At 40.1% G+C, this 19,868-nt stretch overlaps 1 protein-coding gene and 1 pseudogene across 1 annotated transcript in view; both read left to right on the top strand.

Annotated features, from left to right (window-relative positions):
- The first annotated feature begins 449 nt into the window (after window positions 1-449).
- Window positions 450-19,868, top strand: part of C8H11orf65 (chromosome 8 C11orf65 homolog) — a 100,817-nt gene continuing 81,398 nt past the window's right edge. The window contains 2 exon segments of the mRNA XM_033410167.2: window positions 450-1,401; window positions 10,584-10,673. Of these exon segments, the coding sequence (XP_033266058.1) occupies window positions 10,593-10,673 (81 nt within the window). The 5' untranslated portion in view covers window positions 450-1,401; window positions 10,584-10,592.
- Window positions 12,227-18,136, top strand: LOC125965264 (60S ribosomal protein L7-like 1; annotated as a pseudogene).

Genomic DNA, 19,868 nt, shown 5'->3' with positions numbered 1-19,868 from the left:
TCTGTAAACTTATTATGATTTTAAGCAGCCTCTCTGCTAATGGGTTGTGTTGTGTTCCTGTCTTGCTAGTTGTTTGGCATAGGGTGTGCAGCACTGTAGCTTGCTGGTCATTGAGTGGAGCTGGGTCTTAGCATTGTGATGGAGATCTCTGGGAGAGCTTTTGCCATTTGATATTATGTGGATCTGTGAAGTCTCTGGTGGACTAATGTCCTGAACTCAGCTCTCACACCTCAGAGGCAGAGGCCTGACACCTGGAAGGAGCACCAAGACCCTGTCAGAGCCACACGCCTCAGATGAAAAGGGAGAAAAACGAAAGAAAGAAAGAGAAAGAAAGAAAGAAGGAAAAATGTAAAGTAAATAAAATAAAGTTATTAAAATAAAACATCATTATTAAAAATAAAACATATTAAAAAGTAGCAAAAAACAGAAAGAAGACAGCAACCAACCAAAAAACGAATCCAGCAATGATAACAAGCACCAAAAATTATACTTAAAAAAAAAAAAAAGCAGACAGAACCCTAGGACAAATGATAAAAGCAAAGCTATACAGACAAAATCACACAAAGAAGCATATACATACATACTCACAAAAAGAGAAAAAGGAAAAAATATATAATGTTGCTCCCAAAGTCCACCACCTCAATTTTGGGATAATTCATTTTCTATTCAGGTATTCCACAGATGCAGGGTACAAGTTGATTGTGGAGATTTAATCTGCAGCTCCTGAGGCTGCTGGGAGAGATTTTCGTTTCTCTTCTTTGTTCACACATCTCCTGGGGTTCAGCTTTGGATGTGGCCCCGCCACTGCATGTAGGTCGCCTGAGGGCGTCTGTTCCTCGCTCAGACAGGACGGGGTTAAAGTGCAGCTGATTAAGGGGCTCTGGCTCACTCAGGCCGGGGAGAGGGAGGGGTATGGAATGCAGGGAGAGCCTGCTGTGGCAGAGGCCAGCATTATATTGCAACAGCCTGAGGCATGCCCTGTGTTGTCCCGGGAAATTCGTCCCTGGTTCACGGGACCCTGGTAGTGGCAGGCTGCACAGGCTCCCAGGAGGGGAGGTGTGGATAGTTACCTGTGCTTGCACATAGGCTTTTTGGTGGCTGCAGCAGCAGTCTTAACATCTCATGCCCATCTCTGGTGTCCGCGCTGATAGCCGCGGTTCACGCCCGTCTCTGAAGCTCGTTTAGGCGGTGCTCTGAATCCCCTCTCCTCGCGCACCCTGAAACAATGGTCTCTTGCCTCTTAGGCAGGTCCAGACTTTTTCCCAGACTCCCTCCCAGCTAGCTGTGGCACACGAGCCCCCTTCAGGCTGTGTTCACGCTGACAACCCCAGTCGCTTCCCTGGGGTCTGACCTCCGAAACCCGAGCTTCAGCTCCCAGCCCCCAACCGTCCCGGCCAGCAGGTAAGCAGACAAGCCTCTCAGGCTGTTGAGTGCTGGTTGGCGCCAATCCTCGGTGTGGGAATCTCTCCGCTTTGTCCTCTGCACGCCTGGTGCTGCGCTCTCCTCTGTGGCTCCGAAGCTTCCCCCGCCCCCGCCACCCACCCCACCCCCACCCCCACCCCCACCCCCACCCCCGTCTCCGCCAGTGAAGGGGCTTCCTAGTGTGTGGAAACGTTTCTGCCTTCACAGCTCCCTCCCGGTGGTGCAGATCCCGTCCCTATTCTTTTGTCTCAGTTTTTTCTTTTTTCTTTTGCCCCACCCATGTACGTGGGGAGTTTCTTGCCTTTTGGGAAGTCTGAGGTCTTCTGCCAGCGTTCAGTAGGTGTTTTGTAGGAGTTGTTCCATGTGTCGATGTATATCTGATTTATTTGTGGGGAGGAAGGTGATCTCCACGTCTTACTCTTCTGCCATCTTGAAGGTCTCCCCAAAACTGTCACTGTTTGCCGATGACATAGAAAACCCTAAAATCTCCACGCAAAAAATATTAGAATAATAAATGAATTCAGCAAGGTTGCAGAATACAAGATTAGCATACAGAAATCTGTTGTGTTTCTATATACTAGTAATGAAATATCAGAAAAAGAAAGGAAAAAAATCCATTTAAAATTGCATCCAGGGACTTCCCTGGTGGCACAGTGGTTAAGAATCCACCTGCCAATGCAGGGGACACAGGTTCGATCCCTGGTCCAGGAAGGTCCCACATGCCACGGAGCAAATAAGCCTGTGTACCACAACTACTGAACCTGCACTCTAGAGCCCACGAGCCACCATTACTGAGCCCACGTGCCACAACTGCTGACGCCTGCAAGCCCATGCTCTGCAACAAGAGAAGCCAACACAATGAGAAACCCATGTACTGCAATGAAGAGCAGCCCCTGCTCAAAGCAACCAGAGAAAGCCCATGCACAGCACCAAAGACCCAATGCTGCCAAAAATAAAAAAATAAAACTGCATCCAAAAAAAAAACAAAAAAACTGAAGAATAAACATAAACCAAGGAGGTGAAAAACCTATATCCAAAAACTATAAAACACTGATGAAGGAAACTGAAGATTAGTCAAAGAAATGGAAACATATACCATGGCTTTGGATTAGAGGAATTAATATTGTTAAAATGGCCATACTACCCAAGGCAATATACAGATTTAATGCAATTCCTGTCAAAATACCCATGACATTTTTCATAGAACTAGGATAATCCTAAAATTTATATGGAGATGTTGAGAGCTCAAGATGGTGGAGTAGAAGGATGTAAGCTCACCCCCTTCTTATGAAAACACCAAAATCACAACTAACTGCTGAACAACCATCGCCAAAAAATGATGGAACACACCAAAAAAGATACCCTAAGACAAAAAAGAAGCCACAGTGAGATGGTAGGATGGGCACAATTGTGATAAAATCATATCCCATACCCACTGGTGAGTGACCCAGAAACTGGAAAACAATTATACCACAGAAGTTATCCCACAGGAGTGAAAGTTTTGAGCCCCACATCAGGCTTCCCAGCCTGGGGGTCCGGCAACAGGAGGAGGAGTCCCCAGAGAATCTGGCTATGAAGGCCAGCGGGGTTTGATTGCAGGACTTCCACAGGCTGGGGGAAAAAGAATCTCCATTCGTGGAGGATGCACACAAAGTCTTGTGTGTACCAGGATCCAGGGAAAAAAAGCAGTGAACCCATAAGAGACTGGACCAAACCTACCTGCAAGTATTGGAGGGTCTCCTGCAAAGGTGGGGGGCAGCTGGGGCTCACTGCAGGGAAAAAGAACACTGGCAGCAGCAGTTCTGGGAAGTCCCCACTGGCATGAACCCTCCTGGAGGCCACCATTAGCCCCACCAAACAGCCTGTAGTCTCCAGTGCTGGGTCACCTAAGGCCAAATAACAAACAGGGCAGGAACACAGCCCCACCCATCAGCAGACAAGTGGCTTAAACTCTCCCTGAGCATGGCCCTGCCCACCAGAGGGACAAGACCCAGATCCACCCACCACTGACCAGGAACCAGCCCCTCCCGTCAGGAAACCTGCACAATCCTCTTAGACAGCCTTATCTACCAGAGGGCAGAGAGCAGAAAAAAGAACTACAATCCTGCAACCTGTGGAACAGAAAATGCAATCACAGAAAGTTAGTCAAAATGAGATGGCAGGGACTTCCCACATGGTGGGAGTTGTGGACTTCCCACCACAACTACTGAGTCTGCACTCTAGAGCCTGTGAATCACAGCTACTGAGCCCGCATGCCGCAACTACTGAAGCCTGCGTGCCTAGAGCCTGTGCTCCACAACAAGAGAAGCCACCACAATGAGAAGCCTGCACACTACAACAAAGAATAACCCCCACTTGCCACAACTAAAGAAAGCCCACGCACAGCAACAAAGACCCAACACAGCCAAAAATAAATTAATTAAATAAATAATTTTTAAAAAAATGAGATGGCAGAGGAATTTGTCCCAGATGAAGGAACAAGATGAAACCCCAGAAAACAACTGACCTCCAGAAAACAACTAGTTTAAGTCGAGATAGCCAATCTACCAGAAAAAGAATTCAGAATAATAATAGTTAAGATGATCCAAGATCTCAGAAAAAGAATGGAGGCAAGGATCAGGAAATGCAAGGAATGTTTAACAAAGACCTAAAGAACTAAAGAACAAACAGACAGAGATGAACGATACAATAACTGAAATGAATACACTAGAAGGGATCAATAGCAGAATACATGAGGCAGAAGAATAGATAAGTGACCTGGAAGACAGAATGGTGGAAATCACTGCCACAGATCAGAATAAAGAAAAAAGACTGAAAAAAATGAAGACAGTATAAGAGACCTCTGGGACAATATTAAATGCACTAACATTCACTTTATAGGGGTCCCAAAAGGAGAAGAGAGAGAGAAAGAACCTGAAAAAATATTTGTAGAGATAATAGTTGAAAACTACCCTAACATGGGAAAGGGAACAGTCACCCTAGTCCAGGAAGTGAAGAGAGTCCCAGACAGGATAAACCCAAGGAGGAACATGCTGAGACACATAGTAATCAAACTAACAAAAATTAAAGACAAAGAAAAAATATTAAAAGCAACAAGGGAAAAACGAAAAATAACATACAGAGGAACACTGGTAAGGTTATCAGCTGATTACTCAGCAAAACCTCTCCAGGCCAGAAGGCAGTGGCATGATATATTTAAAGTGATGAAAGGATAGAACCCACAACAAAAAATACTCTACCCAGCAAAGTTCTCATTCAGATGTGATGGAGAAATCAAAAGCTTCACAGACAAGCAAAGGCTAAGAGAGTTCAGCACCACTAGACCAGCTTTGCAACAAATGTTAAAGGAACTTCTCTAGGTGAAAGAGACCAGCAACTTAAAACAACCTTGTACATATATAGACTGCTACATCAAAACCTAATGGGAACTGCAAAACAAAAGACTACAATAGATAGACACACACAAAAAGAAAAAGCAACCCAAACCACAGCACTAAAGCTGGTCATCAAACCACAAGAGAAGAGAACAAAAGAGGAGGGGAAGAAAAAGACCTATGAAGAAACAATGAAGAAAATGACAATAGGAACATACATATCAATAATTACCTTAAACGTAAATGGATTAAATGCTCCAACCAAAAGACATAGACTGGCTGAATGGTTACAAAAATAAGATGTGTATATATGCTGTCTAAAGAGACCCACTTCAGACCTAGGGACACATACAGGCTAAAAGTGAGGGGATGGAAAAAGGTATTCCATGTAAATGGAAATCAATAGAAACCTGAAGTATCAATATTCATATCAGACAAAATAGACTTTGAAATAAAGACTGTAATAAATGAGACAAAGAAGGACACTACATAATGATCAAGGGATCAATCCAAGAAGAAGACATAACAATTGTGAATATATATGCAACCAACATAGGAGCACCTCAATATATAGGGCAAATACTAATGGCCATAAAGGGAGAAGTAGACAGTAACACAATAATTGTGGGTGACTTTAACACCTCTCTTTCATCAGTGGACAGATCTTCCAGATAGAAAATCAATAAGGAAACACAGGCCTTAAATGACACATTAGACCTGATGGATTTAATTGATATTTATAGAGCATTCCATCAAAAGTAGCAGAATACACATTCTTCTCATGTGCACATGGAACATTCTCGAGGATTGACTACATGCTGGGCCACAAAGTGAGCCTCAGTAAGTTTAAGAAAATTGAAATCATATCAAGCATCTTTTCTGACCACAACACTATGACATTAGAAATCAACTACAAGTAAAAAACACAAACACATGGAGACTAAACAATATGCTACTAAACAGCCAATGGATCACTGAGGAAATCAAAGAGGAAATCAAAAAATACCTAGAGACAAATGAAAACAAAAGCACAGTGAGCAAAAACCTATGGGATGCAGCAAAAGCAGTTCTAAGAGGCAGGTTTATAACAATACAATCTTACCTCAGGAAACAATAAAAATCTCAAGTAAACAACCTAACCTTACACCTAAAGCAACTAGAGAAAGAAGAACAAACAAAATCTAAAGTCAGTAGAAGGAAAGAAATCATGAAGATCAGAGAAGAAATAAATGAAATAGAGATGAAGAAAAGATAGCAAAGATCAGTGAAACTAAAAGCTGGTTCTTTGAAAAGATAGACAAAATTGATAAACCTTAAGCCAAATTCATCAAGAAAAAAAGGGAAATGACTTAAATCAATAAATTAGAAATGAAAAAGGAGAAGTTACAACTGACACCACAGAAATACAAGGGATAATAAGAAAATACTTCAAGCAACTATATTTCAATAAAATGGATAACCTGAAAGAAATGGGCAAATTCTTATAAAGGTACAATCTCCCAAGACTGAATCAAGAAGAAATAGAAAATATGAACAGACCAATCACAAGTACTGAAATTGAAACTGTGATTTTTTTTTTTTAGCTGTCAACAGGAGCTTTTATTTTTTTATTTTTTAAAAATGTTTATTTATTTATTTATTTATTTTCTTATTAGTCATCCATTTTATACACATCAGTGTATACATGTCAATCCCAATCTCCCAATTCATCACACCACAACCCCCACCTCCCACTGCTTCCCCCCTTGGTGTCCATACGTTTGTTCTCTACTTCTGTCTCTCAATTTCTGCTCTGCAAACCGGTTCATCTGTACCATTTTCTAGGTTCCACATAGATGCATTAATATATGATATATGTTTTTCTCTTTCTGACTTACTTCACTCTGTATGACAGTCTCTAGATGTCTCTAAGGAGACAAAACCCTGTACTCTGAAAACTATAAGGTGCTGATGAAAGAAAACGAAGACTACACAAGCAGATGGAAAGATATATCATGTTCTTGGATTGGAAGAATCAATACTGTCAAAATAACTGTACTACCCAATGCAATCTACAGATTCAATGAAATCCCAATCAAGTTACCAATGGCATTTTTCACAGAACTAGAGCAAAAAACTTAAAATTTGTATGGAGACACAAAAGACCCTGAATAGCCAAAGTAATCTTGAGAAAGAAAAATGGAGCTGGAGGAATCAGGCTCCCTGACTTCAGACCATACTACAAAGTTATAGTCATCAAAACAGTATGGTACTGGCACAAAAATAGAAATATAGATCAATGGAAGAGGATAGAAAGCCCAGAAAGAAACCCGCACACCTATGGTCAATTAATCTACAACAAAGGAGGTAAGATGAAGCAATGGAGGAAAGACAGTCTCAGTAAATGGTGCTGGCAAAACTGGACAGCTACAAGTAAAAAAATGAAATTAGAACACTCTCTAACACCATACACAAAAATAAACTCCAAATGGATTAAAGACCTAAGTGTAAGACAGGACAATATAAAACTCTTAGAGGAAAACATAGGCAGAACACTCTCTGAATAAATTGCAGCAATATCTTTTTCCATCCATCTTCCAGAGTAATGGAAATAAAAACAATAATAAACAAATGGGACCTAATTAAACTCAAAAGCTTTTTCACAGCAAAGAAAACCATAAACAAGATGAAAAGACAACCTGCAGAATGGGAGAAAATATTTGCAAACAACGTGACCTACAACAGGTTAGTCTCCAAAATTTACAAACAGCTCATGCAGCTTAATATAAAAACAAACAACCCAATCAAAAAATGAGCAGAAGACCTAAATAGACATTTCTCCAAAGAAGACATACAGATGGCCAAGAGGCACATGAAAAGATGTTCAGCATTGATAATTTAAACAAATGCAAATCAAAACTGCAATGAGAAATCACCCCACACCAGTCAGAATTGCTAGCGTCAAAAAACCCAGACACAATAAATGCTGGAGAGCGCTGGAGAGAGGGAGCCCTGCTGGTGGGAATGTAAATTGGTATAGCCACTGTGGAGAACAGTATGGAGGTTCCATAAAAAACTAAAAATGGAGTTATCATATGATCCTGCAATCCCACTCCTGGGCATATATCTGGAGAAGAACATGGTCCAAAAGGATACATGCACCCCAGTGTTCATTGCAGCACTGTTTATAATAGCCAAGACATGGAAGCAACCTAAATGTCCATCAACAGATGAATGAATAAAGAAGATGTGACACATGTATACAATGGAATATTACTCAGCCATTAAAAAGAATGAAATAATGCCATTTGCAGCAACATGGATGAACCTAGAGATTGTCATAATGAGTGAAGTAGGTCAGACAAAGACAAATATCGTATGATATCACTTATATGTGGAATCTAAAAAAAATGATACAAATGAACTTATTTACAAAACAGAAACAGACTCTCAGAGTTAGAGAAGGAACTTATGGTTACCAGAGGGGGGTGGTGGGAGGGATAGTTAGGGAGTTTGGGATTGATTGATTGTTAAAATGGATAACCGGGCTTCCCTGGTGGTGCAGTAGTTAAGAATCTGCCTGCCAATGCAGATTGGGGACACGGGTTTGAGCCCTGGTCCAGGAAGATCCCACATGCAGCAAAGCAACTAAGCCCATGCACCACAACTACTGAGCCTATGTTCTAGAGCCCGCAAGCCACAACTACTGAAGCCCTCACGCCTAGAGCCCATGCTCCGCAACAAGAGAAGCCACTGCAACGTGAAGCCCGTGCACCGCAAAGAAGAGTAGCCCCCGCTTTCCACAACTAGAGAAAGCCTGTGCACAGTAACAAAGACTCAACTCAGCCAAATAAATTTTTAAAAAATAAATGGATAACCAACCGGGACATACTGTACAGCACAGGGAACTCTGCTCAATATTATGTAACTACCTAAATGGGAAAAGAATTTTTTAGAAAGAATAGATACATGTATACGTATAACTGAATCACTTTGCTGTACACCTGGAACTAACACAACATTGTTAATAAACTATACTCCAATATAAAATAAAAAGTTAAAATAAAATAAAATTTATATGGAACCACAAAACTCCCTGAATTCCCAAAGCAATCCTGAGAAAAAAGAAGAAAGCTGGAGGCATAACACTTCCAGACTTCAGATAATCCTATACAGTAATCAAAACAGCATGGTATTGGCACAAAAACAGACATATGGACCAATGGAAGAGAATAGAGAGTCCAGAAATAAACCCACACACCTACAGTCAATTAATTTACAACAAAGGAGGCAAGAATATACATGAAGAAAAGACAGTCTCTTCAGCAGGTGGTTTTGGGAAAAATGGACAGCCACATATAAAACAATGACATTAGAACATTCCTTCACACCATATACAAAAACTCAAAGTGGTTTAAAGACCTAAATGTAAAACCTGAAACCATAAAACTCCTAGAAGAGAAGATTTGCAGAACACACTTAGATAAAATCATAACAATATTTTCTTGGATCATTCTCCTAAGGCAAAAGAAATAAAAGCAAAAAACACCCCAACTGGGACCTACTTAAACTTAAAAGCTTTCACACAACAAAAGAAACCATCAACAAAACAGAAAGACAAGCTACAGAATGGGAGAAAATATTTGCAAATGGTATGAAGAATAGGGGTAATAATCAAAATATGTAATCAGCACATACAGCTCAATATCAAAAAAAAAAATCCAATTTAAAAATGGGCAGAAGACCCGAATAGACATTTTTCCAGAGAAGACATACAGGTGGCTAACTGGCACATGGAAAGCTGTTCAGCATTGCTAGTCATTAGAGAAATACAAATCAAAATTATGAGATATTACCTCACATCTGTCAGAATATCATCAAAAAGTCTACAAGTAACAAACATTGACAAAGATGTGGAGAAAAGGGAACCCTCATACACTGTTGGTGGGAGTGTAAATTCGTGCAGCAAATGTGGAAAACAGTATGGAGCTTCCTCAAAAAACTAAAAATAGAACTATTATATGATCCAGCAATTCCACTGCTGGGTATATATCCAAAGAAAATGAAAACACAAATCAAAAAGATATATTAACCCCAATGTTTATAGCAGCATTATGTACAATTGCCAAGATATTGAAGCAATCTAAGTATCCATCAACAGATGAATGGATAAAGAAGATGCGGTATGTATATATACAATGGAATATTACTCAGCTGTAAAAAAGAATGAAATTCTGCCATTTGCAACAATGTGAATGGACCTAGAGAGTATTATGCTTAGTGAAAAAGTCAGACAAAGACAAATACTCTATGTTATCATAGAGTATCTAAAAGCTAAAACAAATGAATGTATATAATAAAACAGAAACAGTCCTACAGATATAGAGAACAAGCTAGTGGTTTCCAGTGGAGAGTGGGAAAAGGGGAGGGACAAGATAGGAATAAGGGATTAAGAGATACAAACTACTATGAATAAAATAGATAAGCAACAAGGATATTGTACAGCACAGGGAAATATAGTCATTGTTTTGTAATAACATTAAATGGAGTATAATCTTTAAAAATAATGAAAATAATATAATATTGTAAATCAACTATACTTCAATAAAAAAGAGACAAATTGGAACATATTAGGCTATCAATTATAGGTGTCAATTTTAATTTTTATTATAGTTATTTTGATATCAAATATCATTTTCATTATTTCCTTTATAATTTCTATTTGATTTTCATTGAGTTCTAGTGACAGTTTCATAATGGAGTATGTAAATTAATTTAAAATATACTCCTTTGCTTATTCTCTTTTAGGACTTTTGCATGGCTTGGAAACAGGAATCAGAATTTACAAAGAGAGATAGAGCTGCCAGAGTCATTCAGAAGGCCTGGAAAAGTTTCCTTGTGAGTTTATTTCGGTTTTTTGCAGCTTTATTGAGATGTAATTGATATAGTTCACCTGTTTAAAGTATACAATTCAGGGACTTCCTTGGCGGTCCAGTGGTTAAGACTTTGCCTTCCAATGCAGGGGGTGTGGGTTTGATCCCTGGTTGGGGAACTAAGATCCCACGTGCCTTGTGGCCAAAAAACCAAAACATGGAACAGAAGCAATATTGTAACAAATTCAATAAAGACTTTAAAAAATAATAAAGTATACAATTCAACAGCTTTTAGTATATTAAAGAGTTGTATACCACCCTTTGCTTTATAAGTAGACTTTTTTTAAGTTTCAAAAAATTAGCATTAATTAATTATCTTATTAACCTCACTAATATTTATTGAGTTTCTGATCTGGGCCAGGCACTTTGATAATGGCTACTATGAGCAAAAGTATCACTAATTGGCTTATTTGGCTTTCACCTCTAAACATTTTATATCTTGACTCTGGAATCAGGTTTGTGAGCAAGTGTTAGGGATACATTCACTCATTTAATATTTATTCAGTACCTACTCTTGAGGACGTAAAGTATATCTGGATTAATGTAGTAGTTTTTCACCATGCTCTAGTCTGAGTAGAATTAGTCTCCTTATCCAATAAGAAATATTCCAATTTGATTTACTGGGTTAGGTGAGAGCCAAGAGGTGAAATGACTTCTCTCTTTTCTCTAGGATAGCATCAACACTCTGTGTGTGAAGTGGTATGGCTCTCTTTCTAGCACACAAAAGTACCTTTATATCAGTTAATGATGTCTTGAAAAATAATTTCCATTATTTGCCTATGCTGGGGCACAACTATTGATTTCCAACACTAAAAAAAAAAGAATTTCCTTTAAAATCTACTATTCCTTTGTTGGTCTCTAACAGCATACTTGTCATCTAGGCTTAAGCTTTTCTGTCATTTGTAATTCTTCTCTCCCACATTCAAATCCAATCAGCCACATACCTTTGAACACCTGTTATGTTCCTGACACTGTGCTAGGCATTTTACAATACATCCTTGTGTTTAAGGAGCTTCAGTAGAGAAGCCATGTACATAAACAAACGTGTGTGTGTGTATTTTAACAAGATGGTAGACTGAACACACATTTTCACTTTCTATCCTTCTAGAACCCAACTGAAGTGACAATGTATAGAAAGTTAACCCATAACAGAGAGAAGGGAGTTCATGAGCAAATAGGAAATTTTATCTCATACCAAAAATAAATGGTAGTATCCTGTTGGACATATCTATGTAGAAGACTTGCCTATACATACCTTAAAGGGGCACTAATGAGATAGCTCGTTTGTCATTGGAACCCTAGAAAGGACGTCAATTAGGATTTAGCAATTTAAAAAGGCTAAAAGGAGAATGACTATAGACAATAGGGTTAATTGAAGGTCTGTACATGGAACAGCTGTGCCAGTTGTCTCCACTGTCACTTCAAGACCCAAAGCTATAGGCAGGTGGTTATTTATCATTAGTCAAAAATCTACTGGTAGATGGATATTTACCATTGTGCATATAAGAGAAACAAACCCAGAGTAGCCCACAGCTTTGGAAAGATGGCAGAGGTAGAGCCAATAAAAAAGATCCCTTTGGTTCCAGAAAATCTCCTGAAAAAGAGGAAGGCTTATCAGACCCTCAAAGCCACCCAGGCAAAGCAGGTGCTTTTGCAAAGGAAGGAGCAGAGGAAAGGAGAAAAACTCAAGTTTAAGCAACTAGAATGGTTCCTACATGAGTCCTGGTGGCAACTACGTGACAGGGTGCGACTCAGACGAGAAGTGAAACCTCGTGGCTTGGAAGTGCCAGATAAACACTCCTTAGTCTTTGTTGTACACATCCAAATGATTAATGGGGTGAGTTTACTGGTGCAGAGGACCATTGCAAGACCTGGCCTGAATAAGATTTTCAGTGATGTCTTTATGAAAGTAACCCCTTAAACCATAAAAGCACTTCATATAGTGGAAACTTATGTGACCTGGGGATTTGCAAATCTGAAGTCTGTTCAGGAACTCATCTTTAAATGTGGACAAGCCAAGGTCAAGAATAAAATCGTCACACTGACAGACAACACAGTGATTGGGGAGCACCTGGGGAAGTTTGGTGTCGTTTGCTTGGAAGACCTCATTCATGGAGTTGCCTTCCCAGGGAAGGATTTTCAGGTGATCTCAGGGTTCTTGTGCCCTTTGCAACTCTAAGTAGCCTATTGTGCTACCAAGAATAGAGGGGGCTTCCTCAAGGAAGTGGGCTCACCTGGTTATCAAGGTGAATGCATCAATCGACTCATCTGGCAGCTGAACTAAACCCAGAATATCTGAAAGCACAGTGCATTGGAAGCATGTGTTTTTGTTTTATGGAATTGTTACCCATTATCTTCAAGGAAGATTATTTTCTGCTTTATCTTCAGAAACTGGAGGTAAAAGGTCAGGAAAAAGATGATGATGTTCACAGCAGGCAGTTTTCATCCCACCTCAGTTCCAAGGAAAATTTCCTGTGTGTCTTCTGTGATGACCACCATCCACCACTGAAACCAGCAAAGATTCACTCCATGGAGAAAGGAGTCCTGTTTTATCACATCTTCTATCCTGGGGTTTAATGTTGGTGAATGAATACCCAAGCATGAATACAGGACAGCAGTGAACCGAGCCCAGGGCCTTGTTTTGGAAAGAACTTGAAATACAATTGGAAAGAAGCACACAAAAATAATGCTCTCTGCTGTGAGTCCATGTTCTAACTTCAGTGACACCTTGGCAAGCTCTCAGACGTGGCTGTCCCTAGGTGTATCTGGTAACTTCCTTATCCTTGCCTGCAATTGGCTTAGTTCTTTTCTCTAGCTCAGAATTTTAACCTACTCTTGGATCTGTGAGACAGATGGACCCTTTCCCCAGCCAAATGGAGTGTTTCCTGTTAAGAACATGGTGGTAGATTGCTGAGCCCCTGTGCCATTTATGACTCAGGGAAATGCCCACCATTTATTTCTGCTGGGCTTCAAGATGGAATTTTCTGGTTTCCCTGATGATCAGTCCTCTTCTTAAAACCCAAATCAGAAGCTGAAAAAGAATGGATATATGTATAACTGATCCACTTTGCTGTACACCTGAAACTAACACAACATTGTAAATCAACTATAACACAACATAAGTAAAAATTAAAAAAAAAAAACAAGGGACTTCCCTGGCAGCCCAGTGGTTAAGACTCTGCGCTTCCAATGCAGGGGGTGCAGGTTCAATCCCTGGTCAGAGAAATAAGATCTCATATGCTGTGCAGTAGCACAGCATCCCCCCCACCAAAAAGAAACAAACCCTGAAGGATTATCTCTTTAAAAAATTTACGTGAACCATCTGGGAAAGCTAGTTCTAGCATGGATTTGGTACTCCACAGTAAAACCCTCTTAATTTTAGTATTTGAGAGATGCCTTGTGTTATTGCTGGCTACCTGACCATACTTCCTCTAAGAAAGTCTGTTCATTAACCCACTTCACAAAGGCCCAAGGCAATCTTCCCATTCATGAGTGTGAACAGTGGAAAACCAGAGACAGTGGAAAACACAAAAGCACAGGATACTTACACTAGCTCCCTAGAAAAATTGACACAGACCTTCATTTGTCACTACTAATGGACAATCACCTGACATTTAAGGAAAACCAATGATGTAGAAACAGAAAGAAAAGAAAAAGAAATAACAGAATCTGAAGGAAATAAAAATGGTAATCAATTTAGCTTAGATCATTATGTTGAATGGCTCTAGGAAGGTTGTATCTGGAGACTAAATAGTACACCACGCAATAGAAGGTATGACTGAGAAGCTGGATTTAAAAAGACATTAGAGGGAGGTGGAGTCAAGATGGTGGTGTGGGAAGATGTGGAGTTAACATCTCCCCACAACTGGGGTGACTGCCAGCTACTGGTGGGAGACTCTGACACCCAAGGAGATGGGAGGAACCCCAAAGTGAACCAGTAGGACATAGGGGGACTGAAGGGGTGAGGAGAAGTGGAGTCCAGACGGGATCAGCACCCCAGAAGCTGGGGAGATCAGGAGAGGCAGGCAGGAGGGACTCTCTGAGAAGAGCAGGAAAGGACCAGAGAGCGATTGCCTGGCCCACTCAAGCCCAGGAAGCCTGCTGGGCTCCCAGGTGAGGTCCCCTGCCGTGCCTGGACCCCTTCTGTTCCTTGAACCTAAGCCCCACTCCCCACAGCCCCCAGGGCCTTTTCCAGTCCTGTAGGTCCTGAGCATTGGCCCCACCCACCACCCAAAACTTGCACTTGCTTAAGCCCCCCGCTCCACAGCCAAGGCCTTCGCCCCCCCTCCCTTTTCCCTCCTCTTTTTTATTATTGTGGTACTAATGTACCTTCTGGTTTCTGATTCATCTATATTTTTATTTTTATATTCTTCCTAACATATCTGTTAGTTTCCTAGTCTAACTTTATTTTTTACCTTGTTGTTGCTTTTTTTTTTTTTTTTTTTTTTGCCACCCCAGGTGGCTTGCAGGATCTTGGTTCATGAGCCTGGAGCTGGGCCAAATCTCCTATGGTGGGAGTTCCAAGTCTGAACCACTGGACTAACAGAGAACCTCAGACTCCAGAGAATATTCACTGGAGTGAGGTCTCACAGAGCTCCTCATCTCAGCACCAAGACCCAGCTCTACACAATAGCCTACAAACTCCAGTGTTGGAAACCTCAGCCAAACAACTAGTAAGACAGGAATGCAATCCCACTCATTTAAAAAAAAAAAAAGAGAGAGAGAGATGGCAAAAAAATATGTCACAGATGAAGGAGCAAGGTAAAAACCTACAAGACCAAATAAATGAAGAGGAAATAGGCAATCTACCTGAAAAAGAATTCAGTGTAATGATAGTAAAGATGATCCAGAATCTCAGAAATAGAATGGAGGCACAGATTGAGAAAATACAAGAAATGTTTAACAAAGATCTACAAGAACTAAAGAACAAACAAACAGAGATGAACAACACAATAACTGAACTGAAAAATACACTAGAAAGATCAATAACAGAATAACGGAGGCAGAAGAATGAATAAGTGAGCTGGAAGACAAAATAGTGGAAATAACTGCCAAGGAACAGAATAAAGAAAAAAGAATGAAAAGAATTGAAGACAGTCTCAGAGACCTCTGGGACAACAATAAACACACCAACATTCGAATTATAGGGGTCCCAGAAGAAGAAGAGAAAAAGAAAGGGTCTGAGAAAATATTTGAAGAGATTATAGTTGAAAACTACCCTAACATGGGAAGGAAATAGTCACCCAAGTCCAGGAAGCACAGACAGTCCCATACAAGATAAACCCTAGGAAAAACACACCAAGGCACATGTTAATCAAACTAAGAAAAAATAAATTCAAAGAAAATATATTAAAATCAGCAAGGGAAAAACAAAAAATAAAATACAAAAGAATCCCCATAAGGTTATCAGCTGATTTTTCAGTGGAAACTCTGCAGGCCAGAGAGAGTGGCAGGATATACTTAAAGTGATGAAAGAGAAAAACCTACAACCAGGATTACTCTACCCAGCAGGATCTCATTCAGATTCAATGGAGAAGTCAAAAGCTTTTCAGGCAAGCAAAAGCTAAGAGAATTCAGCACCACCAAATAACTTTACAACAAATGCTAAAGGAACTTCTCTAAGTGGGAAATGCAAGAGAAGAAAAAGACCCACAAAAACAAACCCAAAACAATTAAGAAAATGGTAATAGGAACACACATATCGATAATAACCTTGAATGTAAATGGATTAAATGCTCCAACCAAAAGACACAGACTGGCTGAATGGATACAAGAGCAAGATCCATATATATGCTGTCTACAAGAGACCCACTTCAGACCTAGGGACACATACAGACTGAAAGTGAAGGGATGGAAAAAGATATTCCATGCAAATGGAAATCCAAAGAAAGCTGGAGTAGTAACACTCATATCAGATAAAATAGACTTTAAAATAAAGACTGTTACAAGAGATAAGGAGAGACAGTACATAATGATCAAAGGATCAATCCAAGTAGAAGCTATAACAATTATAAATGTTTATGCACCCAACATAGGAGCACCTCAATACATAAGGCAAATGCTAACAACCATGAAAGGAGAAATCGACAGTAGAAAATCCTAAAGTTGTCACCAGAAAACTACTAGAACTAATCACTGAATTTGGTAAGCTTGCAGGATACAAAATTAATGCACAGAAATCTCTGGCATTCCTATACACCAACAACGAAAAATCAGAAAGAGAAATTAAGGAAACACTCCCATTTACCATTGCAACAAAAAGAATAAAATACTTAGGAATAAACCTGCCTAAGGAGGCAAAAGACTTATACTCAGAAAACTATAAAACACTGATGAAAGAAATCAAAGATGACATAAACAGATGGAGAAATATACCATGTACTTGGATTGGAAGAATCAATATTGTGAAAATGACTATGCTACCCAAAGCAATCTACAGATTCAATGCAATCCCTATCAAACTACCAACAGCATTCTTCACAAAATTAGAACAAAAAATTTTAAAATTCGTATGGAAACACAAAAGACCCCGCAAAACCAAACAATCTTGAGAAAGCAAAACGGAGCTGGAGGAATCAGGCTCCCTGACTTCAAACTATACCACAGAGCTACAGTAATCAAAACATATGGTAATGGCACAAAAACAGAAATATAGATCAACAGTACAGAATAGAATGCCCAAAGATAAATCCATGCACATATGGGCACCTAATCTATGACAAAGGAGGCAAGAACATACAATGAAGAAAAGACAGCTTCTTCAATAAGTGGTGCCAGGAAAACTGGAGAGCTACATGTAAAAGAATGAAATTAGAACACTGCCTAACACCATACACAAAAATAAACTCCAAATGGATTAAAGGCTTAAATGTAAGACCAGACACTATAACACTCTTAGAGGAAAACATAGGAAAAACACTCTTTGACATAAACTACAGCAAGATCTTTTTTGACCCACCTCCTAGAGTAATGGAAATAAAAACAAAAATAAACAAATGGGACCTATGAAACTTAAAAGCTTTTGCACAGCAAAGGAAACCATAAACAAGATGAAAATACAGCCCTCAGAATGGGAGAAAATATTTGCAAATGAAACAACAGACAAAGAATTAATCTCCAAAATATACAAACAGCTCATGGAACTCAATATCTAAAAAACAAACAATCCAGGATAAAAATGGGCAGAAGACCTAAATAGACATTTCACCAAGGAAGACATACAGATGGCCAAGAGTCACATGAAAAGATGCTCCACATCACTAATTATTAGAGAAATGCAAACCAAAACTACAATGAGGTATCACCTCACACCAGTCAGAATGGCCATTATCAAAAAATCTAGAAACAATAAGTGCTGGAAAGGGTGTGGTGAAAAGGGAACCCTCCTGCACTGTTGGTGGGAATGTAAATTGATACAACCACTATGGAAAACAGTATGGAGGTTCCTTATAAAACTAAAAATAGAATTACCATATGACCCAGCAATCCCACTACTGGGCATATACCCAGAGAAAACCATAATTCAAAAAGAGACATGTGGACTTCCCTGGTGGCGCAGTGGTTGAGAGTCCACCTGCCGATGCAGGGGACACCGGTTCGTGCCCCGGTCCTGGAAGATCCTTTATGTCGTGGAGCGGCTGGGCCCGTGAGCCATGGCCGCTGGTCCTGTGCGTCCGGAGCCTGTGCTCCGCAACAGGAGAGGCCACAACAGTGAGAGGCCCGCGTACCGCAGGAAAAAAAAAGAGACATGTACCACAATGTTCATTGCAGCACTATTTACAATAGCCAGGACATGGAACCAACCTAAATGTCCATCAACAGATGAATGGATAAAGAAGATGTGACCCATATATACAATGGAATATTATTCAGCCATAAAAAGAAATGAAATTGAGTTATTTGTAGTGAGGTGGATGGACCTAGTGTCTGTTATACAGAGTGAAGTTAGTCAGAAAGAGAAAAACAAATACCATATGCTAACGCATATGTATGGAATCTAAAAAAAAAAAAAATGGTACTCATGAACCTAGTTGCAGGGCAGGAATAAAGAGGTAGACATAGAAAATGGGTTTGAGGACATGGGGTGGGAGGGCAAAGCTGGGGCGAAGTGAGGGTAGCATCCACATATACACACTACCAAATGTAAAATAGTTGGCTCAGGGGAAGCAGCAGCATAGCACAGGGAGATCGGCTTGGTGCTTTGCGATGACCTAGAGGGGTGGGATAGGGAGGATGGGAGGGAAGCTCAAGAGGGAGTGGATATGGGGACATGTGTATGCATGTGGCTGATTCGCTTTGTTGTGCAACAGAAACTAACACAGTATTGTGAAACAATTATACACCAATAAAGATCTTTAAAAAATTTTTTTTAATCTGGCAAAATGTCTGAACTTTATGGGTTGATATTCCCTTTTGTTCTTTGTTGGTATTCCATTTAAATATTGTAAAACTTTGAAATAATGCTACCTTTATCACCACAAACACTACCAATATAAAATTGGTAGAAATATAAGGGAAAGAGGAGATAAATTAATTAAAATAACTATTACAATTAAAAAATCAAGAGAAAAGTTTGTGTAGAGACTACATTCCTTGTTGCTGCAGCTGATCCCACCTACTGCTCACTATGTTCACTGATGTTCAGCCAGCATCTCAATTGGCCAGAGTACTTTGCCAGGTAGAATAACACAAAACTTACTTTATGGAAGATCATGTTAAATAACTAGAATCCAGCAGAGTCCAGATGTAAGATAAAAAGTGTGTCATACAGAATACTTACCCAATGATGATAGAGCATTGCTCCCAAACCCTGAATGTTTCTTCTGTGATTCATACAGTAGTATAGGTTTCACAGATCATCATGAACCACCATCACAATTCCATTTGTCATTGTTTTTACTCAGCCCTAAAGGGCCAACTAATGTTATCACTTGCACTGAAGCCCTGGACCATCCAGAGAGACTTCTCTTTCTTAGGTTTCACTCAAAACTAACAGATTTTCGGGCTTCCCTGGTGGCGCAGTGGTTGAGAATCTGGCTGCCGATGCAGGGCACACGGGTTCGTGCCCTGGTCCGGGAAGATCCCACATGCCGCGGAGCGGCTGGGCCCGTGAGCCATGGCCGCTGAGCCTGCGCGTCCGGAGCCTGTGCTCCGCAACAGG

This window comes from Orcinus orca, chromosome 8 (assembly GCF_937001465.1).
Source record: "Orcinus orca chromosome 8, mOrcOrc1.1, whole genome shotgun sequence".
NCBI lineage: Eukaryota > Metazoa > Chordata > Mammalia > Artiodactyla > Delphinidae > Orcinus > Orcinus orca.
The sequence above is the reverse complement of the archived record's forward strand: the minus strand, read 5'-3'. Positions and strand labels throughout refer to the sequence as shown.